Source organism: Pelophylax lessonae (genome assembly GCF_965119305.1).
Source record: "Pelophylax lessonae genome assembly, chromosome: 5".
In the NCBI taxonomy this organism is placed as follows: domain Eukaryota; kingdom Metazoa; phylum Chordata; class Amphibia; order Anura; family Ranidae; genus Pelophylax; species Pelophylax lessonae.
Genome location: NC_138772.1, coordinates 236,480,518 through 236,506,127, shown reverse-complemented (window position 1 = coordinate 236,506,127; position 25,610 = coordinate 236,480,518). Strand labels below are relative to the sequence as shown.

General features: G+C 43.1%; 1 protein-coding gene across 1 annotated transcript in view; it reads right to left on the bottom strand.

The window, feature by feature from the left end:
- PDCD6 (programmed cell death 6) overlaps positions 1–25,610 on the bottom strand; it is a 137,417-nt gene that overhangs the window by 73,371 nt on the left and 38,436 nt on the right. Inside the window, exon 2 of the mRNA XM_082258068.1 lies at positions 12,771–12,832. Coding sequence (XP_082114194.1) covers positions 12,771–12,832 — 62 coding nt within the window. The remainder of the gene's footprint in view (positions 1–12,770; positions 12,833–25,610) is intronic.

Sequence of the window (25,610 nt, the reverse complement as noted above, 5' to 3'; positions counted from 1 at the left end):
AACTTGATAAAAAAAAAAAAAAAAAAAAAAAAAAGTATTAATAAAATGTTCTTTAGCATGAAACATACATTCCACATTAAACACTTAACGACCACCCTATAGCAGATTTACTACTACAGGGTGGCCGGTCTGTGCAGAATCATGAATATATACGCAATTATGCACTTCCACATAGGGGGAGCACCGCTTCTGCTGTGATTAGTCACAGCAGAAGCCTATCAGCGGGTGCCAGCCAATGGATGTACGTTGGCACCCACCAATTGTCAGGAAGAGAGGCTGGACAGAGCTCTGCCTATGTAAACAAGGCAGAGTTCCTTTCTGACAGCAGGGATGTGATAGATTTTCTTTTCCTGTAAAAGCACCTCACAAAGTACACAAAAACACTTGCAAGGCACACATTTAACCCTTTGCTCGCCCTAGATTTTGACCCTCTTCCCAGTCAGTGTCATTAGTACAGTGATCGCGCGTATTTTTAGCGCTGATCACTGTATAGTACAGTCCTACTATTAGTTGCTGATCACTGCCATTACTGATATAAAAAAAATATACAAAAATTCATACATCATAGTTTGTAGACGCTATAACTGTTGCTAGGTGTTAAGTGATTCCGCACTATTGACGGGAATTGTGTGTGTGTGTGTGTGTGTGTGTGTGTGTGTGTGTTGCCTCCACTGCAACTACTGCAAAAATTGCATGTATAAAAAACACAAGCAGTTTAGCATAATAGATAAACAATATCTTAAAATAAATGTATGAAAAAAGTTCAGAAGTTAGTGCAAATAGCATTAAAAGTGACCAGTGCTACAAATCAGAAGTCCTTTGGCGATTACAAATGAGAGTGACAAGTGCTATCAGTCATTGTGTCCTTAACATAGTGCTCCAAAATACAAGCGCTCCATGGACCCAGACCACAAGTGATGCAATGACGCTGTAGCTGCGCCCTATGTGCTTCATCACACTGACATCAGGCACGGTGCCATCTTGCTGCACCCTCCAATGTATGCTATCCTAGCAACCCAGGAGCACGTGACCCATGACCATTTTGTTTAATGTTCCAATGGGTAAACTATGCTGTGTTTATGTGCAGGGTCTTAGCAACCCAGTGGTACGTGATCTGTAGCCATTTCGCTGGCTATGTTATATGCGCGTGCAAGGCCATAGCAACCTGGGGGTAAACAACATATCTATATAATATCGGTTAATGTACTACTGGTGGTCTGTGTTGTGAAAACATGCCCCTTCGGCTGGACATGTATTGCAATACAGCGTACCTGGGTTGTTACATTACCACCAATACTAGTTAACTGGGATTGAGGGGGGAGGGTGAATTAGATTATGATTTGGCAGACCGGTCAGACAGGGGTCACCCCCGATTGGTGGGTGGAATGGGGAAAGATGGGGGGAGAGTTATGGCAGAGGATAAGAAGGTTCCCATGTTACAAACAACCATTGGAAATGGTACTATTTGTAACAAAATTAAAAACATGCAAAATAAGTGTGCAAAATGGGACAATGATTTAAAGTTGTTTGTTCACCAATGCCAGAAGTCTGCCAAGCAAAATAGGTGAGTTGGAATCTCTGGTGCACGAGGAGAACTATGACTTAATTGGTATTGCTGAATCTTGGCTTCATTCTTCACATGACTGGGCTATTAATATTCCTGGCTATGCTCCCTTTCAGAAAGACAGGGTAAAACGGAGGGGTGGTGGTGTTTGTCTCTATGTGAGAAGTGATCTCAAAGTGAGTGTTAAAGATGACCTTGTTGATGGAGATTGTGCAAAATCTGAAGCAGTATGGGTTGAAATGTACATGGGTGTGCGTAAAAAATAAAAGATCATCATTGGAGTTTGTTATAGACCTCCCAGTATTAATGAGGAGGTGGAGACTCAGCTCCTGGGATAGATAGAAAGGGCTGCAAGGGCTGGGACAGTGTTAATAATGGGGGATTTTAACTACCCAGACATTGACTGGAGTAATGGCACTGCTGGAACAGTTAAAGGGCACAAATTTATAAACCTATTACAAGATAATTTTTATGGTGCAGTTTATTGAGGCCCCCACTAGAAATGATGCTCGGTTGGACCTGGTAATCGCAAACCATGCAGAGCTTATTAACAATGTTCATATAAAAGAACATCTGGGTAGCAGTGACTATAACATGATTTCATTTAATGTTAGCTGTAAGCAAAAAATGCATACAGGAAATACAAAAACACTTACCTTTAAGAGAGCAAATTTTCCAAGGATGAGGGCTGCTCTCCAGGATTTAGACTGGGAGGGAATATTGGCATAGATGAGCACAGAACAGAAATGGGAATTTTTCAAAAAGACTTTATGCAAACTCATTGCAAAGTATATTCCCATGGGTAACAAGTTTAAAAGGCTAAAAATAAAACCTATGTGGCTCACGGCAAAAGTTAAAAAAGCTATAGATAAAAAGAAAGGGGCTTTTACAAAAATCTAAAAATGAGGGAACACTATCATTGTTTAATTGTTACAAAGAATAAAAACCGAATATGTCAAAAGCAAATCAGGGACGCAAAAATCCAAAATGAACGACAGACTGCAAAAGATAGTAGGACAAACCCCAAAAAATTCTTCAAATATATTAACAGTAAAAAGATTAGGTCTGAGCATGTAGGCCCTTTACAAAATAATCAGTGGGTGACTGGGGACAATGAGAAGGCAAATTTATTAAATACTTTCATCAGCTCTGTATATACAGAGGAGCATGGGGGAGCTCATGACCATAATGAGGAGGGTATTGCCACAGCCCCAAATGATCCACAATGGCTCAAAAGTGATATGGTCCAGAAATATTTAGACCGAATAAGGGTGGACCAGATGGCATCCACCCACGCATCCTAAAAGAACTGAGCGCTGAAATTTCTAAGCCTTGGTTTCTTATTTTTAGGGACTCGTTAAGGACTGGAATAGTACCACTGGATTGGCGTAGGGCCAATGTGGTGCCTATATTTAAAAAGGGATCAAAGTCTTTGCCAAGTAACTATAGACACGTTATTTTAACTGCTATAGTCGGGAAGATATTCATATTGGAGAGTTTAATAAAAAAGACCACATAGAGGAGTTCTTGCTGGAAAAAAATATTTTAAGCAACAGACAGCATGGATTCATGAGAGACAGAAGTTGTCAAACAAACCTGATTTCTTTTTATGAGGAGGCAAGTAAAACCTTGGACAGAGGGGTGGCTGTGGACGTAGTATTCTTGGATTTTGCAAAAGCGTTTGACACAGTTCCCCACACACGGCTAATGTGTAAGGTAAAGTCTACTGGCTTGGAAAGATCAGTTTGTAATTGGACAGAAAATTGGCTAAAAGATAGAATTTAGAGAGTAGTGGTTAATGATTCTTACTCTGAATAGTCTAAAGTTATCAGTGGTGTACCCCAAGGTTCAGTGTTGGGACCCTTACTTTTTAATATATCTTTATAAATGATATAGGGTCTGGGATTAAAAGTACCATTTCAGTCTTTGCAGATGACACCAAGCTTTTCAGTGGAATGACTTCTTTACAGGATGTCTCCAACTTACAAGCTGACCTCAATGCACCGTTTTTATTGGGCAACTATGTGGCAAATGAGGTTTAATGTTGATAAATGTAAAGTTATGCACTTGGGGGCTAAGAATATGCATGCATCATACATACTAGGTGGAGTAGAACTGGGGGAATCCATAGCTGAGAAGGATCCGGGTGTTCTGGTAGATCATAAGCTTATTAAATCGCATGCAATTCCAAGCTGCTGTTTCCAAAGCAAGCAAAGTCCTTTCTTGTATTAACAGAGGCATGGACTCCAGAGAGAGAGATATAATTTTGCCCCTGTACAAATCATTAGTAAGACCTCATCTGGAATATGCAGTTCAGTTTTGGGCACCAGTTCTTAAAAAGGATATCGGGGAACTGGAGAAAATGCAGAGAAGGGCAACCAAACTGATAAGAGGCATGGAGGACCTCAGCTATGAGAAAAGATTAGAGGAACTGAATTTATTCTCTCTTGAGAAGGAGATTAAGGGGGGATATGATCAACATGTACAAATACATAAGGGGTCCATATAGTGAACTTGGTGTTGAGTTGTTGAAGCAAATTGGATCATGCTTTGCTGGGGTTAATTTTCGCCTTCCTCTGGATTAACAACAGTATAGGATTGTGTATATGGGATTGTATGGTTGGGTTTTCAATACTGTATTTTTTTTTTTGGTTGAACCAGATGGACTTGTGTCTTTTTTCAACCTATGAATACATTCGCTACACTCAGAGCCACTAATTTAGTCTGGGCGTAATGATCTCCTTTATACCTAAAATAGTTACTATTCATGGCCATCTCCAAGCCCTCTAATAGGAATGCCATATGTTCCCGTTTCATATACTTATGTAGGAGCCATCCCACACTCCTCAGCCTTCCTGAGCGATATTGGTGTACAGCAAGTCCACATCTATGGACTAATGTGTCTCCATCTACCCCTTGGATTTTTTTTTTTTTTTTTTTATCTTCGATATAAGTGGTTTGCTGTTCAAGTAGGATTGTCCTTCTGAGACCAATGGTTGCAGATATTTGTCCAATTACTGCCCCAATCTCACAAATAGAAAGTAGATTCTGCTTATAATGGGACTTCCTGGGGTTGGTTTCTTTTTTTTTTTTACATCCTCCACTATTTTTTTTTTTTTTTTAACAAACTTCCAAGCTGTGGTTACTTCCAAGCTGTCGTTACTTGAGTTGTTGCTTGTTCTGTTTTCTTGAGTGAAAATTTTTTTCATTTTAAATTTTTATGATAAAATTCTGTAGGTCAATGTATACCTCAAACTTATGTAGGTCTGTGTCTGGGGTATATTTTAGTCCTAGATCTAAGATTTCCAATTCTTCTTGATTAAAATCCAGAATTGCCTAAATTAAAGAATGACTGCCCCTATTCTCTTCTTTTTCTTTGCCCCCCCTCGTTTGCCTCGGATTGGTTTTCGCTTTCCCATCCACAGGCTCTGGGGGGTGGGTGGGTCTTTTTGGGGGGGGGGTGCCTTTGGTCCATTCCTCCAATTGTCTCTCTGCAATATTGGTGTTGGGGTCTCTGGGGTTGCCATGTATACTGCCATCCTTGATGTCTTGGGGGAGCCCCCCCATCCTCTGTATGGTCTGGGTGGCCTGTAGCCTCCTGTTTCCCCTAGGTAAATATTCCCTAATATATTGGGGTATTCTATACATAGATTTGTGGCATGTATCCACATATCTGAGCAGTGAAAACCTATTATACCGGTTAATTGGTCCTCTCCGTGTATGGGACCCCTGGTTATGACCTTCTCTGGGACTGTAATTTCTGTTGTCCTGGGTGGATCAGTTGCTTATATTTGGGTTCCCTTTGTATAGTTCTGGGTGTCCTCCGGTTTTGGTATCTTGACCTCGTTCCATTCTCCTCCTTCCTCTTTCCACTGAGGTTTCCCTTGATTCATCTGTCATGGAGGCCAGTTATAGACCTGCTGGTTCCTATAGTCCAGCACATCTCTTCAGAAGTCCTAACTCTTATGCTGAATTTCTTTATCATACTTCTGGATGGCTTCCTGAAGGTTCCTTTTTCTCTTTGTGGTCCCTTGAGTCTGCATGGGGTGCCAACTGTCCTTTTATTTGTAATATCACGGATTCGATTTTCTTTAGTTTATGTAGCCTTCTTTTGACTATCAATTTCAAGAGGTCTGTTTCACTTTGAAGTTTGTTGGGAGTTTTTTGGAGCACTAAATTAGGGACACAATAACGGAGAGCACTTTTCATTCATTTGTATTCAAAGGACTTCTAATTTGTAGCTCTGGTCACTTTTAAATCTGTTTGCACTTATGAATTATTCACACATTTATTTGAATACACTGTTTATCTATTATGCTAACTTGCATGTATTTATATATGTAATTTTTGCATTGGTTTAAAACTTTTTTCTTTTACACAATTTTCCATGAGACACATATTGTTAAGACATTTTTGTTTAAGCGAGACGCAAACAGGTCTACCTCCGGAGTTCACCACCGAACACATAGGAGATGAAACACATCCGGATAAAGGCACCATTCCCCTTGATCCAGCATGACAACTCAGGTAATCCGCTTGCCAATTCTCCACACCCAGAATGTGGACTGTGGAAAGAGCCAGAACACCGTCTTCCGCCCATACCAAAATCTCGGCCACCTCCTTGGCCGCCAGGATACTCCTGGTGCCCCCAGTAAGGAAGACTCCTCTGTTAACCAGGTCCCCTGGGCACAGAGCTTCCCCAGCACTCCACCCCAGCCTGACTGGCTGGTGTCCGTGGTGACCATCGTCCAAAACAGCGGTAGGAAGGACATGCCCTGAAAATGCTGGGGACTGGATCCACCAGGATAGAATAGACCTCGTGAGTCGGCTCCAACGTACCATTTTGCCTAAAGATCCCTGGTCCATTTGGCAAGAATTCTTTTTTCAGAGGTCTCGAGTGAGACTGAGCAAACGGAACCACCCTGAAGGATGATACCATCAGACTCAGGGCTCTCATGCAAATCCGTAGGGAGGACAGATCGGTTTCCAACAGCAACCTGATTGCCCCCTGCAACTTCTGAAATTTTTCCAGGGGAAGAAAAACCCTCACCAAGGTGGAATCTAAGAGTCAGCCCCAGATTATTCAACCTCACTGAAGGCATCAGAGCAGATTTTTTTAAATTGATAGTCCACCCGAATTCCTGGAGGGTCTGAACTGTAATCGACAGGTCGCCCAACAGAGCCGAGTGAGAGTCTGCTCTCAGTAGATCATCCAGATATCCCCGGATTGCAATCCTTTTGCTGCAACAAAGTCAATACCGGGGCCAGTACCTTGGTAAAGTCTCTGGGAGCGGAGGCAAGATCAAAGGGTAATGCCACAAATAGAAAAAGCTCCTCTGCCACCGCAAAGTGAAGAAATTGCTGGGGTCCCCCGTAGATGGGGATGTGTAGATGCGCATCTTTGATATCGATGGAGGCCAGAAAATCCCCCTGATTTAAAGACGCTATTACCGACCGAATAGATTCCATCCAAAGCTTCTGCACCCACACAAAGCGGTTCTTCACCAGGACTCATTCACACTGGCACTCCTGTGTTTAGCTTTTCTAAACACAGTAAAAGTAGTTTGGGAAGTATGAACAACTTTTGTACCTCCCAGATCATCTTCTACTGTGTTTAGATGTTCCAGTTCTAAAAACAGGTTTGGCTGGGTTTAGAGTGCCTAATTGGATCCTGGCACAGAATTCTATTTTCTCTAAACACAGCTAAAACAGACTGCATCCAAATGCAGGTAAACACACAGGGGGGGAATTCAATAAAGTTGCTGTACCACTTTTCTTGTCCTAATCACTCTTGTTTAAGCATTGTGCCACATTCATGAAGCATATGCAACACTTTTGGTTCGGACAGCAACTTGTGCACCAACTTCTGGTAGTTCTAAAATACACCACTTTTACATTATGGTTCAATGAATATGCAAAATTCAAAATAAAATAACGGCAGTGCGCAAGCGCTGTTAATTAAGACCAACTCTCTTGGCGTAGAGAAAGATTTTGAAAAATGTGTCGTGTAGGTTTATAAACATGGCACCAAAGTCAAGTACAAGTTCTAAACAGGTATATGAATTTGGCGCATGCTGCACCACTTTAAGAACAATCGCAAAATCACTCTGTCATTCTTTATGAATTCCAGGGTCAGTGTAAATGGCACCACAGAAAACTCATAAACATGCATTTAAAAATGTTCTATAAAAACGCATACAGATGCAGGCTTGACAGCCAGAAAGTAAAAACAGAACAAACAAGGCCAAAAAGTCACATAATAGCAGCTACAGGTATATAAAAATGGCAGTTAGGGGTGGGTGATCCCAGAGTAGGGCTTTATATACGCGCTTGTAAAATGCTCTATTAATTTCCCTTAAAATTAAAGCTGCAAATGGCTACCCTCTGCTTCCAAAGGCTTGTGGCCTATCCTCATGAGGACCTTTCTATATCAATAGTTTGAGTCACTGATCCACAATACGCATGAAGATGAGAAAATCTGCCTTTCCTTTTCTGATCTGTATAGTTGTGGCAGGTCAACGGCTGAGGTAATTATGGAAGCAAGAGGGTAAGCAGCGTCAGTCAAAAAATATTTCTGTGTAGTGGAGGCAGAACACACGCCACTGTGCAAGTGCCAACGAGCCGCAGCCATTTAGCTTATGGGTAGGATAGAAGGGTCCATCTACAGGCCTGTTTACATCATACAATTTGTAAGTGAAAATCCTTGTAATAAAATGTATCCGGTTTTAAACAATTGACGCTATGGAGAATGCTTTCCTCTTTGTATGAATATATTGGCACATGGAGTCTCCTCATTTTGATTTTTGTTGGGGATTTGTTACGATCTGCATTGACCTGCTACAAGTTACAATGAATGAATCGGATGTCCTACTGAATTATCCAACATTCTCACATTCCTCTTTGACTTCTCTTCATTGAGGGTTATTATTTGGTAAGCCCCCTATCTTGCCTTCACTGTGGTGATTTGCTGGGGAGTTTAAAGTTTTAATTTTTCCTGGGATACACCTTTGGTCTACACTACAGGATGACCAGTTGCTTGAGATTACTTTTTTTGCTTGATTTTTATCGCATTTCTCTCTGCATGGGACAATTATTTATTATAGCACTCACTATACATTTATGAAGCAGTTTTTTTTATCCCTGTACCTAGAGACAATCCTGTTCTGTTTGTCGTTGAACTTGGGAGACCAAGACAACCACATCCACTGTCCACCACCTGTGACACAGGTCCTGGAATAGCTTTGAGTGAGGAGACCATTCCCCCACTTGCTGCAGGAAAGGAGTTCCCAACTCAAGCTGAAGCTGTGTCTCACAAGACTCCGATAAGCCAAATGATTAGTCGACTCGATTCCAGCTCTGTAGAGTCAGGACCCAACTTTTTCAAGGTGTGGGTGATTTAAGCTACATTTTTTGGTTAGCACCAGGAAGTTGTCCAGATACCCCATAATGGCAAAGTCCTGGGAATGCAGTAAAGCTAGTACAAGAGCAAAATCTTGGTGAACACTCAAGGTAGGAGGATAGGCCGAATGGTAGCCAAGTGAAAAAGGAGTTGCTGATGGGCTGGATAAATTTTAATATACAAATTACAAATCCTCGATGTTCACAGAGGCAAGAGTGTTCCTGGTGAAGATGGTCCATGACAAACCTGGTTAATTCACTGCCAAAGTTCTAGGCCGAGTGAAGCCAGCTAGGGCTTTGTGATCAAAGATGGGGCAGTTGCCCTCTTTTGGTTTGGGAACAGTGAACAGATTGGGAAGAACCCGTGAAAATGTTCTGCCACATCTCTTCAGAAGGCCTGCTAGATTGGCCAGTAACACTGCAGTCAGCAAGACACGAACCAAACTGGGGTCAGAGCAGAATTCTAGCTTGTGGCCCCTAAAAACTGTATTTTATCCAGGTATGTGTGATGTTGGCTGTCCAAACTGCAGAAAAGGCTTAAGGATGTCCCCTCACTTTGGAAAGTGGTGGTGCCTCTTGATGCTGAAGTTATCTAAGGGTTTGGGGGACTTGGAAGGTCAGGGTGCGCAACTTGGGTGCCAGGCTTGGACTATGCTTTGGAGATTGAGGCCTGGGTGCAACAAAAGGCATTCTTCTTAGCCTCTCAAGAGGGATGAACCGAGCCTAAGCTATAAGTTTCTTCTACTGGGGCAGATGGGCACTCTTATGGGGCTTTTCCACTGCATGGTACGGCTCGGTATGGCTTGCATTGGCGCTTTTCCACTGCATGGTATCGCATGGCACGTGTTTGAACGGTTCGGTACAGCTGCGCTTTTCTACTACATGGTACGGCTTGCTTAAACAGTACCACCTCGGTTTGGGGTTCCAAGCGGGCCGTACCTATGCCATACAGCCTTGATTGTTTGTCACTACTAGCCACTGATTGGTCAGAGAATCATTGTAAATCTCACTCACTTATTACTTTAGTGGAAAAGCAAACTGAGCAGAGTAGAGCCTATACAGTGCTGAAACGGGCCAAGCAGTGCCGAGTGGAGCCGAGGCGGTACTTGCAGTGGAAAAGCGCCATTATTCCCACTGACATCCTTGAAAAGGTTGTACGGGTAGCTCTGAGGGGATGTCCCTCAAAGGTCATGCCAAGTAGATGCATTTTGCACACCTGTTCACAGCCCTACACAAAAAGAGTTTTCTTTATGTCCACTGACAAAAGACTAATACGGGAGAGATCAAACAATCTGTCCTCACAAGGCTGCATGAAGGAGCTTCAAAAGCTCAGTAAGCAAGGAAACCGCTTGGAAGGAGATTGGCAAATTAGCATCATGGCAAAGGCAGGTTACAAGGCAGAGAAAACAGTTTTTGAAAGGATCACCAATGGCTTATCGATAGAATCTTTAGTGTCATTACGCTCATTTTGTGATAGAACAGCTGATCCCCTGGCTGTTGGGTTTCCACTCTCAGTATGCATGCTCTTAATCTTTCATGTTAGGAAGCCAATTACTTCCTCATTTGGCCTCTGGCCCACAGAAATCATTAGCTTAAGGGACAGCTCCAGAAGGTTAAATGACATCTTTCTCCCCTCCTCAATCAATCAATTTGTAGGGCAGCAACAGGGATGATTGATGAAAGCTTCTTCCTCCCTGCTAGCTGCCCCACATGTTAAACACATAGGCTTCTTGGGTGGGCAAGTGCTCCGGTGAGCAAGTGTGAGACTGTCAGCAGAAATGTAAAGTATTGTTTTAATCCGATTACAGTTCATGGTTTGAACTCTGCAGTGAACCAACAGAAGAGAGGGCATTTTGAATTGCACCCATGTCCTCAGCAACAAGGTAGTTACCGGGGCTCAGCCAGCATCACTTCCTCACAAAGCGAGTATTCAGACAGGGTTAAAGCTGGGGCTGTGTCAGGGCTCTGGCACCTTTTGGCACCCATTTCTCTACAAAGACAGCTAAACAATTTGTTAGAAAATTGTGTCTTGTGGTGTTCAAATATAAAGCATATGCAGTTTTCATGCTCATCTATGTATGTTGTTTCTAGTATTGTTTTGTTGTGGTGATTTCATGTTCATTTGTATTAAAATGTTTGCTATTTTATGTACAGTTGCAAGTAGTTTACATATGAGGGCTTGACAAACCCTGCGCGTGACCCCCCCCCCTGTATCCCGGGCTCAGCTTGCCCATCTGTGGAACGGGGACTGGCATAGTGGGTGCTGCTGGGATGAAGGGGATGGAGTTGGCTCCCCACTTCTTGTTGACCAGGAAGTGATGCGACACCACTTCCAGGTCCCCGCTTACAGTTTTCCCAGCCATCAAGGTCAGGAATTAATGTAATGCAGTGCGATGTGTGTTGCATTACATTTACTGGAGCACAGAGGAGACATGCGGGGTCTTTTAGAATTTTTTTTTAAAGAGAACCTGTTACAAAAAAAAAAAAAAAAAAAACCTCATCAAAAAGTCCTCTATGTCATGAGAAAAAAAAAAGAAAATTTTATATTGTACAAAAAATAAAGTTACACACATGCACATAAAATCACCACTCCCACATATACGCACATACAAAACGTAAATGCACGCGGCATGGCAACTATGCCTGGAAATGTTGATTGCAATACACGTTACATATCACCACACATGTCGGAATGAGCAAAAACTCGAGCACCAGAACTCCTAATGCTGAACTAATGACCTAAGGGGAGCTTTGTAGGTGTAGTCTATGGAAAATATAGTGTAGTGACATCTTAAACGTTTACCATGTTGGGTATCTGTTTATTTGGTGTAACCTCAGTTTTTTGTATATTTTACCAAAAATTGGGTCATTTTTTGCGGTTATTTTGTGCTCCCTAAAATTAAACTATTAATGTGGTGTTTTTTTTTTTTTTACTGAAAGTTTGTGTTTCCTAGACCTTTGCGGTAAAATTATGGGACATAAAAAAATTGGAACTACCGCTGTTTTATTCTCTAGGGTGTCTGCTTTCAGAAAATATATAAGGTTTGGGGGGGGGGGGGGGGTTTATGTAATCTTCAGGCCTGAAATTAATTTAAATGTATGCAAAAAAAAAAAAAAAACCCTGCAAAAAGCAGCTCTGGCTGTGAAAGGATTAAAAGGAGAAGTTCACCTTCAGGAGCATGTGACAGCAGTGGTCTCTAAACTGTGGCCCAAGGGCCAGATGTGGCTCTTTGCTTGTCTTCATCCGGACACTTTTCCTCCACCCCCACACCAATGATGAGCACCACATCTCCCACTAACAACTATCAATGGGGCATGATTCCTTACACTCCTACCAAGAATGTGGCACTTTTCCTTCCATTAAAACCAATGAAGGGGCATGGTTTATTCCCACTGATGCTGAGGTATTTTCTACTTTCACTGGCCACAGTCTGCCCCCCTAAATCCTGAAGCACAGTAAACTGGACCTTTGTTTAGAAAGTTTGGAGACCCCTGGTCTATAGCAATGTTGAGGTGTATGAAGATGTACAACCCAGCTGGTACAGCGTTTGGTGGACAAAAACATTCAAAAAGTTATTCACAGGAGCCAGCAGGGCTACCTAAACAAGCAGATCATGTGCATAGAATTTCATCAGATAGATTATAGTGTAAAAAAGCAAGTTCTTTGAATGTGCAAAATAACATGGTAAAAACGTGATGTACACACTGCACACATATGTACAGCCTTGTACTGTACATATAATACATAAAACAATTTAATAGCTTAAAAATGTGAAATAAAACGTCTATTTAAAAGTCAATTTCTTACCATTGGACAATGCTTGTTGAAGTTCATTATCAGATATTGTACCACTTCTGTCTGTGTCCACTCTGTAAGAAAAAAAAAACAAAAAAACAGATGGTTTAAACCAGGGGTTTCCAAACTTTCTGAACAAAAAGGGCGAGTTTACTATCCTTCAGACTTTGAGGACAGTGGGAGTAGAAAATGCCCTGTCAATGGGAGTAAAGAACGCTACTGCATTGTTATTATTGGGAGGAATATTGCACTATTGTAAGTATAAGGGGAAGAAACTGTGCCCCGTCATTGGGAGGAATAGTGCACCCTTGGTGGTATCAGGGGAAGCAAAAGTGTCCCACCATTGGTGTCAGTGGGAAGACTAGTGCCCCATCATTGATGTAAGCCTATTGTTAGTACCAGTGAAAGGAATCATGCCCCATTGTTGGTGTAGAAGGAATAGTGCCTTGTATTAGTGGTAGGAATAGCATCCCAAGGGCCTGATTAAGGGCAAGCAAAGGGCCACATCCACCCCCCGGGCTGCAGTTTGGACACCACAGGTTTAAAACAATTGTGAAATTAAAAAGGCATATATCCAACCAAAAAGTTATCTTTTCCTTAGGATAGAAATGGGAAGGGGAGAATCTCTGCCAAGATTTTTTCACTGTTCCACAACGAGATTTTGGTTTTTGTTGTCCTAAGGACGATGGCCATTGAGACAAGCAATATCTCCAAGGGAGACACATAGAGCAATAAAAACACAACTTTTTAAAGCAAAAACATTTGAGACACATTGCAAACTTTTTTCCACGCTTCCAGGTAAGGGACACAAAGCACTTAAGCAAGAATGAGAAAGATGACAGCCAGTAAACTAGCATTTGCAGAATAAGTAGCAATGGTAGCCTCCTTGTTTTTCTCTGGAAACAAGTGGGCAAGGGTAAGACCCTGGACAAAAATAAAAAAAAAAAAAAAAAAAAAAAAAAAAAGAAGAAGGATGGGGTATGCTACTCCCAAGCCCAGAATCGGGTCACCTTCAGACTTTAGAACCACTTTAACCACTTAAGCCCCGGAAGATTTTACCCCCATTCCGACCAGGGGGTATTTTGCGATTCGGCACTGCGTGAATTTAACGCACAATTGCGCGGTCGTGCGACGCTGTACCTAAACGAATTTGACGTCCTTTTTTTCCCACAAACAGAGCTTTCTTTTGGTGGTATTTGATCACCTGTGCGATTTTTTGATCACGCGCTATAAACAAAAAAAGAGCGTCAATTTTGCAAAAATAGCAATATTTTTCACATTTTTTTATATGAAATTCCCCCCAAAAAAAATGTAAAAATCAAAATTTTTAAAAATTTTCGGCCAATTTATTTTATGCTACCTATGTTTGGTAAAAAAAAAATCGCAAAAAGCGTATTTTGATTGGTTTGCGCAAAAGTTATCGCGTTTACTAACAAAGGGAAAGATTTTTGTCATTTTTGTTGTTTTTTTTTTTAACGCGTAATGGCGGCGATCTGCGATTTTTTTTGCGGTACTGCGACATTGCGGCGGACAGATCGGACCCTTGACTGACATTTTTGACACTTTTGGGGTTACCAGTGACATTTCTACAGTAATCAGTGCTATACATATGCACTGTTACTGTAAAAATACACTGGTAGTGAAGGGGTTAACTTTATTTGGAAGGGAGGGGCTGTGTGTGTCCCTAGGGGCGTGGTTTCTACTGTGATTGGCTGTGGCTCTAGCTGTAAGGACACTGATCAACGGATCTACATACCAGATCCGTTTTATCAGTGTCTTTGCAGCGAGGAGAATGACAGGCAGTTTGTTTACACAAGCTGCCTGACATTCTCCCTCTCCCCCGCCGAGTGACCGGCGGACATCGGGTCCGCTGGTCACACGCGCGGGGGGGTCCGTGACCACGCGGGAGCGCGCCCCGGGGGGCGCGCGCTCGCTCCCTAGACCCTCACAAGCAAACAACGTAGCCCTACGTTAGTTTGCCTGTGAGGGGCTGACCGCCGACGTAGATAGTCGTGCGGCGGTCGGCAAGTGGTTAAGTCTAGGAATACCAGCAGACAAAGGCTCATCAGGCACTACATTATCCAAAACTAATAGATTGATCTCTTCCTCCTAACTGTATGTGCAAGAGCAGCTGCCGGTATATCAGAGAGAGATTTGAGGAGAATGCCTAAGAATCACCTCACAAAAAAAAAAAAAAAAAAAATCACATTTTGTTGCTTTGCAGCCTGAAACGAAGAGCGACAAAGTTTTTTGTTTTATCCAGCTGTACTTACTCAGTGCAACTTAACCAAGTGAAAGAACACCAACCCATCAGAATTTGGAAAAAAAGATCACCTCCTTGTCAGTATTTGGTTGAACCACCTTTTGCTTTAATTACAGCCTGTGGCCTGTTGGGATAGGTCTCTACTAACTTTGCACATCTAGACTTTGCAAAATTGCCCATTCTTCTTAGAAGAACTGCTAAAGTTCAGTTAAATTTCACGGTGACCGTTTGTGGACTGCAGTCTTCAAATCCTTCCACAAATTTTCAATGTGGTTTAAGTCTGGGTCTGACTGGGCCATGCAAAGACATTAACCTTTTTCTCCTTTAACCATTTTCTCCTTCAACCACTTTGTGGTAATTTTTGCTTTGTGCTTTAGGTCAGTGTTATGTTGGAAGGTAAACCTTCTTCCCATATACAACTTTCTGGCAGCAGATATTCCTCAGGAATTTGACGGTATTTTGTCCCATGCATTTTTTCCTTCTATCCTGACAAGTGCTCTAGTCCCTGCTGCAGAGAATCACCCCCCATAAACAGGATATTACCACCTCCATGCTTTACTGAAATGCTCCAGGAAAGTTTGTTTCATGTTGAGCTAATTGAAATGACCACAGCTGATCACAGTTGAAAGTCAAATGGCTTTGTGTGCCAAAAAAATCAGTGATTAGCTACACCTGATTGAGTTTACAAGGCATTTTTAGGAGGGAGGGGGGGTGATCTATTTTTCCAACTCAGGGATTCGGTTTTTGAATTATTTTAATTGTTTTCCTAACATGTTTGTGTTAGATCTTTCACTTCGACTGAGGTTACAAAGTTACACAGCTGGATAAAACAAAATGTGCCTTTCTTAATTTCAGGCTGCAAAGCAAGAAAATTTAAATTTTAAAAAAGGGGGTGATTCTTTTCTATACCCATTGTTAGAGGTTTGCATCTTCACTGGTCTGATGATTTAATAAGATTATCCTCTCAATGACTTGATTCTGCGATGCATCACGATTACTGTCCATGGTTTTTATATAAAAACAAATAAATAATTCAAGCAGTCAGAAAAACTCAGTTTTTAAGTTTTTTTTTGGAGCAGTTAAAAACCAACACAAAAAAATAAATAAAAACCACCAACAAAAACACTCACTGCATGTATCCGTCTGAACTCAGCAAACCGTATTTACAGTGCATCCGCAAATTTGCAACACTTTACTTTTTCCACATTTTGTTTTTAACAGCCTTTTTCCAAAATGGATTGAATTCATTATAAACAATACCCCATAGTGAAAACGTGAAATAACTGGATTTTTGACTTACTGTAAAATACTTTTCTCTTAAGTTCATTGACGGACACAGTTCTCGCTGATTCATACAAGTAGGGTTATACTGCCCCCTACAGGAGTAGGACACTAGTCAGGAAAAAGGTTCTGGCTACGCCTATGGGGCAGTCCCGGAGGGTACACCCTCTCTCTTCCTGCATAGGATGTCAGTAGGGCTGCAACGGCGCGTCGACATAATCGATTACGGAAACTCGTCGACGTGCGTGAAAGGCGTCGACGCGTCACACCACTCGCGTGCGTGTAAATAGCGGTACTGGCGGCTTCTGCTCCTGGGGGAGAAAGTTCCAGTCTACCACAAAAAGCGGCGAGACCACGATCATCAAGGGTATGGGAATTCGGTCAACAGAGGCCAGATAAAATGGTCCTTTGTTCCCTTTGCAAAACTGAAATGGCGTACCATGGCAGCACAACTGCAATGCACGAGCACCTCAGAAGAAAACATCCCGGCGCTCTCTGACCTCAAAAGGACGAGCCATCTTTGTAAGTAGTATTACATTATACAATAATAATAATTACAATTTTATGCTAGCTGCTAGGTAATAATTACGGATTATGCTCATTGCTCAGGCCGGGCCAGGGCTTTAGGCTTTGTAGTGGCCAGCTCAGGTTTTTTTTAAATGTACAAGGCACTTGCAGCCCTGTCTGTCTTGCTGATCTGGGGATCCCTCAGGGCATGAATGACAAGTGCAATGATCTGACGAGCACACCTGAGATGCCATGCTTTTCTTCCAAAAACAAAAAATATACGCAGAGCAGCGACCATTTTGCATTGACTGCACTATTGTATTTTGCAATAATTACAACATTGCCCATGGAAGCATGGATATCTCAAACTTCTGCTTTTTCTACTAGAAAAAAAATAAATATTGTAATCATAGTAATCATATTAAAAAACAGAATTTTTTTATCACATTCAGTTCATTTATATTATGCAGATTTACTACCCTCTTTGAAATACAGTATTATTGTTAGCATTGAGGCTGAGCATTCATAGATTTCATGTGTAAATTGGTAATGTTATTAATATATTATTTATCATTACCGGTAATTATTATTATCGTGTTTGTTCCTTTGTTGTTTTTCTCAGGAAGAGGCAAAGCTGTGTACAAGATTTTCTTTCATAAAAAGGATGTCACTGCTTGCACACCCCAAGTGGCCATTACACTTACCAATAGCATACTCAACATGATTGTAAAAAGATATGAGACCTCTTTCTATTGTAGACGGTCAAGGATTTTGTGAGATGATTAACACGTTTTACCCAGGATACACACTTCCCTCCAGGTCCCATTTCACTAAGCTGATTGAGAAGAAATATGAGGAGAATTTTGAAAGATTGAAAGCGTCACTCAAAGATGTGAAATCCAAAATAGCTCTCACCACAGACACATGGACCAGTATTGCCACAGAGGCATACTTGGGTGTCACATGCCACTTCATTAATGAAGACTGGAAGCTTACATCATACAATCTGACCACTATGCCACTTGAAGATCGCCACACAGCTGAAAACATTGCTAACTGGGTGGAAAAAGCAGCTGAGAAGTTTGAGATATCCATGGCCAATGTAATTGCAGTTGTTCATGATAATGCTGCAAATGTTGTTGCTGCTCTGCGTATTTTGGAAGAAAAGCATCCTGGCATCTCTTCTCTCAGGTGTGCTGGTTATACATTGCAGTTAGTTGTCAACCATGCCCTGAGGGATCCCCAGATCAGCAAGACACTGAGGGCTGCGAAGTGCCTTGTGGAACATTTTAAAAAAAGTGAGCTGGCCACTACAAAGCTTAAAGCAAAAGCAACAACAAATGGGTACCCCTGATCATGCACTAATAAATGATGTATCCGTAAGATGGAACAGTACTTTACATGATCAGTCGCCTGCTTGAACAGAGGTGGCCTGTCACTGCAACACTTTCCGATCCTGATGTCACACCACGAGGGAAGCGCTTCCTGGATTTAAAACATGATCAGTGGAGCTTACTTGAGGAAGTGGAATAAGTCTTGAAGCCTTTTGAGTGTGCTACTGTTTTCTTGAGTGGAAGAGTCCTATATGACTGGTTCTGCTCTACCTCCTCCGGTAAAAGGCCTTCAGAAATCTATACAGAGCACAATTTGCGAGAAAGCGGCAGTCAAGGCTTTCCAAAAAGTGTTGCTGCACAGGAGATGACCTCAAGATGGGAGTGGGAAACTAAATTCAGAGATGACGGTGGAGAAAATATATGTCTTATTTCAGCAGCCCTGGACCCCAGATTCCGCAAACTAAAATTCCTGGCAGCAGAGGATTGTTTTAAAGTTCACCTCAAGGTCCAAGCTCTTGCTCATTTAGAGAAAAGAAGATATGAGGAAGAGCAAACACATCAACGTCAATGTGAGGAACAGGTTCAGTCAGCCAGTGCAGACATGACATTTTCAGAAAAGAGGCAAGTGTCTATGTTGGACTCTTTGCTCGGTTCAGATTCAGATGAACACCACAGTAATGGTGAGGATGACACTGGTGGTCACATCCAAGATCAAGAAATTCACAGTGAAGTTGTGAGGAATGAGATACACATGTACTTTAGTGAGCAGGCTATTCCAAAGGAAGAAAATCCACTGAAATGGTGGAAGGAAAATGAAGGGAGGTTTCCCATCTTGGCCATGCTGGCAAAGAGTTACTTGTCTGTGCCTGCAACATCAACCCCATCTGAAAGGCTTTTCTCAGTTGCTGGCAACATTGTGACTAAAAAAAGAGCAAGCCTAACTTTAGAGCATGTCGAATGTCGATATGCGAACCTTCCTCCATTGCAATGCTATACATTAGATACAGGCCCACAACCTGTACCTGTTGCACTCCTGGGTTGTATAATATTGGACTTCTTTAAACTACAAGATGGCTGCCTTCAGGTAATCATTGCTCAGTATTGGCTATTAAAATTTGCAGTGTTGAGCGGTGCTTTTGTTGGACTTGGCTCCTTTAAAACTGTTTTTGGGTATGTTTTACATTTTCATCATAGTGTTTTTGTGGACCAGTATTTATTATGTGGTTTAAAGTAGTAAGGTTTACTACTTTAACCACCACATAATGCATTGCCTTCAGAATGCATCTTTTGCAAAGTGTTAGGCAGAATTTATTTTATATGGCATAATTATTCATGCCTGATGCCATAAAGTGTTGTGTACAAGTAGTAACACACCAAAAAAATACTGGTCAAATACGGGTCAACAATAACACCATGTATATGTAAATGTGAAACCTAAAAAGTAACCAAGTTTTAAAGGAGCCAATTAGTCCAACAAAAGCAAGCACTGCTGCTGCTCAACACTGTGCAAAAGTAATGGCCAAAAATAATGGCCAATACAGAAAAAGATTACCTGAAGGCAGAGAGCTTCTTTAAACTTGTAGTTTAAAGAGGTTGTAAACTCGTTTAAAAATATTTTTTTTTTTTTACAACCTGCAAGAGAAAGACATAATGAGCTAGTATGCATCGCATACTAGCTCATTATGAAATACTTACCTTAGAACGAGCCCCCGCCGTGCCGCTCTCTTACCTGTATGACGGGCGACATGACATGTCGCCCGTCTTCCGGGATCGCGGCATCCGGTCATCTGATTGGCCGGAGCCGCGGTGACGTCACTCCCGCGCACGCGCGCGGGAGCCGACGGTCACGGCACGGGGCTCTGAAGGAACGGCACGATCAGCCGTTCCTTCAGAGCGCATGCGCCAGTGACGTCACTGGCTGCATTAAAGGTAAATATCTCCTAAACGGTGCAAGTTTAGGAGATATTTACAGTACCTATAGGTAAGCCTTATCATAGGCTTACCTATAGGTACAACTTCCTGAGGAGGGTTTACTTCCTCTTTAAAGAAGTTTAAAGTGTTAGGCAGATATGGCATTTTCATGCCTGATGCTCTAAAGTGTTTGGCACTTTATGCGTCTCTCTTGATTTTTTGCACAGTGTTGAGCAGTGCTTTTTTTTAGAATTTTTTATGGTATTTTGAATGCTTTTGGTTCTGAATTAATGGCATTATTCGTGCCTGATGCTAAAGTGTTGTTTACATTTTATTTTTGCCACTTAATTTTTGTACACTGTAAAAACTTCAACCACATTGAAGTATTTTTTGGAAAAAATTCAATAAGAGTTGAAATAATATATTAGCAGTTGTACGTATAATTTTTTGTAAAGTTATTCAAAGGATTATTTAGCTAATCAAAGAAAGAACACTAGATTAAGCAAAAAATAAATAAAAATAATCGTTAGATTAGTCGACAGACAAATTAATCGTTAGTTGCAGCCCTAGATGTCAGTTTTGTATCAAAGCAGTGTCAGAAAGCAACACCAACCCAACTCAAAATAGAGGGGCGGGTACTGTGTCCGTCAATGAACTTGAGAAAAGGATTTTATGGTAAGTCAAAAATCCAGTTTTCTCCATCGTTCATTGACGGACACAGTTCTCTCTGATTCATACAAGTAGGGACGTCCCAAAGCAGTGCCATAAAATGAGGGGTGGGAACAGCAGAAAAGAACAAGTCCCCAAGGCCAAAAACAGCCAACCAGGCAACATAGGACTCATGAGAACAAAAGATGAGGCCCACCTGAAAACAAACAGTAAAACACCCTCAAGGAAGGCCAAAAGCCCTCCAAACAGCAGCCAGCAAAGAACCTTGCGGCCGAAAAGAGGCATCTGCAGATGTCAGCACATCCACCTCATAAAACGCAGCAAAGGTGTGAACAAACGACCAGGTAGTCATCTTACAACCTGAAGCACAAATGCCTGTATGGCAAAAAAGCCCAGGAAGCACTAGGCGCCCAAGAAGAAAGCGCCGAAACAGGGAAAGGTAGGACCTGACCCATAAATAAAGAAGCCTGCACCACCGACTGTCCGATTCACCTGGAAATAGTCACAGCAGACACAGGCAGCCCTGTCCTTGGGCCATCCGTGAGCACAGAGGGCAAACCTGACTACGGGAAGACTCAGTAGTCACCAAGTATCCCTCGAGTGCTGAACTCCATCCAGAGTCTAAAGTGCCAAGAGTTTTGACCCCGGGAGGGAGAAACACCCTGACTGAGGACAAGTCCAAAGTCAGACTCCGAAAATCCAGTCTCATGGAAAGGACCAGGGATGATTTCTGAAGGTTCAGAACCCACCTGAATTCCCACAGTGACAACCAACTTCGTTGTCAGCACCATAGGGAACTCCAAATGGAGAAGCAGAGTGGCCAGGAAACCAGGGCCGATACGCCCCGCTGCCGCAAAAGCGCCAGGACTGGAGCCAACACCGTCGTGAAGACCCTAGCAGCATAAGCGAGACTGAAGGGTAATGCCACAAACTAAGAGATCCTTCCCCACTGCAAAAAACGCAGAACCCGTAGCTGTCCAGAACATACCGGGACGTGAAGGTAGGCAGCTTGATGTCTATGGAGGCCAGGAAGCCCCCTTATGTAGAGAAGCCACCACCGTGCTAACCAATACCAACTTGAATTTGTGATCTGCACGGAACCAAAAGACCAGTAGGTCCAGCTTGTTGAACCAGAGCCTGAACTGCCCCACAGAGCGACTGTAAGCGATCCGGAGACAGCCGCACATTGGAAGGGAAAAAAACCTTACCGGAAATAACCGGATCGAAACTAGATCTTGCAACTGGACCGCATTACCTCCTGAACCCAGCCAGCCTGGGATCCGGGCCAGCCGCAGGTCCTCGACCCCCTAGATGGGAGAGGAAGCACCTTCAGGCCACGTAGGCCTTGTCAGTAGGTCTGGAAAAAAACCAAACCCAAAGCCAGACCAGGGTCGTCTGGAACCCACGCGGAAGTCTGGAAGGACTTCGCCACATCGACTGTCCCGGAGGGACGAAGAAACTGTTTGCGAGCCGAAAGGGAGGAACCCCGACTGCGACAAAGGCCCTTACCCCTGACAGCCTGTGTCATCCAGGGCAGCGCCAAACAGGCGATCCCCCTGAAAAGGGAGATCCATTAAGACCTTAGAAGTTTGATCCGCAGACCAACACTCCAGTCAAGTAGACTCTGGTCAACCACCGCCAAAAACGACAAGGTGTTTATACATACAAGGGAGCCTCGACCAGTGCGGCATGGCAAACAAAAACCAGCCCCTGCGCCAGCTGGTCCAACAGCTCCCAAGAGGGAGCAAGAGGGACATGCCCCACACCAAATTGCGGTGTTGGCACTCCGCCCATCAGGCAGAGTCTGCGTGGCAAGGGCAAACATGAACACTGTTCCCGATGCAGCTACGCCAGGGAGCACAGAGCGCAGGCCACAGCCCGCAACATCCTATCCCCCAAGTCCTTAAAGGACGGGGATTCCTCCCATTCAGCTAGAGACCATATGTCCACCAAAGGCGGAAACAGTCCTCTGTACCAGAGACTCCCCAAAAGGGCAACGGCTAACGACTCACCCCAGGGGAACGTCTCAGACTGTTCCACTCCTACATGAGCAGCCAACAAAATGAGCAGCTCCGGGTGGCATGTGAGTGCCAGATGCCACCTGCGCCGAAAACAGCCAGTGCGCGTCCACCAGCGCCTTTTGTGGAAGGGGAGGTGGAAAGGTCATCCTCCTCATCCGAGGAGACAGGGCGCGAGGTAACAGACCCGGCAGAGAGGCCCATGTCAGGCCCACGCCTGCGGTGCCTGAGCCAGACTCAGAGACATCAGAAGAGGCAGGGGTAGGTGGAGAAACATTTTAGCGCACCTACCACCACCCCCCGGGCCCAAATGCGTCCCGAACTGCTGAAAAGGCATAGACGGACAGTGGAGATCCGGAAGGCCCTGCGGCCTCCGTGAGGGGGTCAGGTGGGAAAAAAATGGCTCGCAGGGTCCATATTGAACCTGAGGAACCCGTCAGCAACTTAAAAAAAAAAAAAAAAAAAAAAAAAGAAAAATGCTATTTTTTTTTTTTTAAACGGCCCCACAGCGCTCCCTGGAGGTCAGGCACGCGCTAACGGACCTCCACAGAGAGGGAGAGACCACCCTCAAGACTCACTGTCCTTCAGGCACTCACATTGGCCTTCACAGAAAAAAAAAAAACGGGTGTACCAAGATGGCCGCCTCCATAGAAGCAGACAGAGGCTACAACAAAATTGCGGCCCCACCCGAAAGGCCCGGTATTCGGGGACCCCCTAAACGCCCATCTGCACCATCCACTTCAGAAGAACCCCAGCAAGGCCCCCCCCCGCACGATCATTGAGCACCGCGGACAGCGCATATTATATATATATATATATACACATACATACATACATACACACATATACATACATACATACATACATACATACACACATACACACCCCTACACAGAAGTTCAGGTGTCATGCCTGCCTCCAAAGACGTCCACAAAAAAGCCCAATAAACGCCCAGGTGTAAAAGGAGCGGAGCCCCATCACTGCTCTACTAATAATTCTAAGAAAAATTATCTTTTTCTTATGGCGGTCACCCTGACATGGATGAGTTCTGTCACCCTGGCATAGCAGTCAGAGTCAGTTCACCCTAAACTACACTACGGTCACCCTGACACTTAACACTTTCCCTACAGAAACTAGATTATTGAATCTAACCATAGTGGTATATAGTACCCCAACTACACTGCATATCCCTTTCCTCACACTAAGTGTCCACCAGTGCCACGTAGCAGTGCCATGTACCAGTGCCACGTAGCAGTGCCATGTACCAGTGTCCACCAGTGCCACGAATCAGTGTCCATCAGTGCCACTCACACAGACCAGGCAGAGATAATGGTATATAGGAACTGTAGGCATGGCTGCAATGTGGGGAATGCCTGGCTAATTTTCCTTCTTCTTCCTGCAAAGTCGGATCACAAGTCGCTTCAAATAAAGATAAGAATCCGACTTGGAGGCGTCTCCCATTGAAGTCTATTGGGACAAGTCGGATACAAGTCGCCTCAAAGTAGTACAGGACCCTTTTCTGGAGTCGGAGCAACTTCAGTAGTGCCAATTAAGACGGCTCACATTGATTTACATGGGATTTGTTATGTCAAGCGACTTGAGGGCACACAAGTCGCGGCAGTGTGAATGGACACTTATTGAAATATTAACAGCAATCTAATAATATGAAAAAACAGGTAAATTATTCCCAAGCAGAAAATAGATCTAAAAACTACGCAAGCAACACATTTGCACACAAGACATTCAGACGGGCCCCATTCAAACCTCCGTGCGTGACACCGGTGCACTCCCCCTGGAGGCAATATTCAGTTTGTTAGGAACCTGGTTAATTAAGTCACTTATAAAGAGGGAGAAGGGATAGAACCTCTTAATCATTGACAACTCTCGACTCCATTGTGTACATGACCATAGTCCATAATGCATAAAAAATGATCTGATAATAAATTCCAGTAAGTATTCCCAATGGATCCACAGAATTGCTTTGGAACTCAGAGCTAGATGCACTATTTTCCACAGGTGACGAAAGTGGACATGAAATTTGGGTGTAGCTGCAGTCTGAATAATGGGTGTAGCTGCAATCTGAATAATGTCAACCAATTTGTCAATCAGCTAATTTAAGCCTCGTACACAAGCAACGAATTTCCGCCGACCGGTATTCAGACAGGCCCCCATTCAAACCTCTGTGATTGACACCGGTGCACTCCCCCTGGAGGCAATATTCAGTTTGTTAGGAACCTGGTTAATTAAGTCACTTATAAAGAGGGAGAAGGGATAGAACCTCTTAATCATTGACAACTCTCGACTCCATTGTGTACATGACCATAGTCCATAATGCATAAAAAATGATCTGATAATAAATTCCAGTAAGTATTCCCAATGGATCCACAGAATTGCTTTGAAACTCAGAGCTAGATGCACTATTTTCCACAGGTGACGAAAGTGGACATGAAATTTGGGTGTAGCTGCAGTCTGAATAATGGGTGCAGCTGCGATCTGAATGTCAACCAGTTTTTCAATCAGCTAATTTAAGCCTCGTACACAAGCAACCAATTTCTGCCGACTGGTAGTTCGTCTTTTGTCCAGAGTGGTGTCTGTTGGTTGGAATGTGCTCTAGACTGCACACAAATTTTCCCACACGACAGAATTCTACTTCAAAAGTGATGTCATGTGTTGGATTGCTTTCTTTGTGTTTTTTCATCTCTGAGCATGCCTAGTCTTGCTCATAAGATTTTTCCCCATCGAAATCTGTACTGACTGCACGAAAATCGGACGTGTTTTGACGGAGGACAAAAATTTTATAGCCTGCACACCAGCATTTTTTCGGCCGAAAAGTCGGAGTCGGTTGTCGAGAGCACCATACTAACAAGCC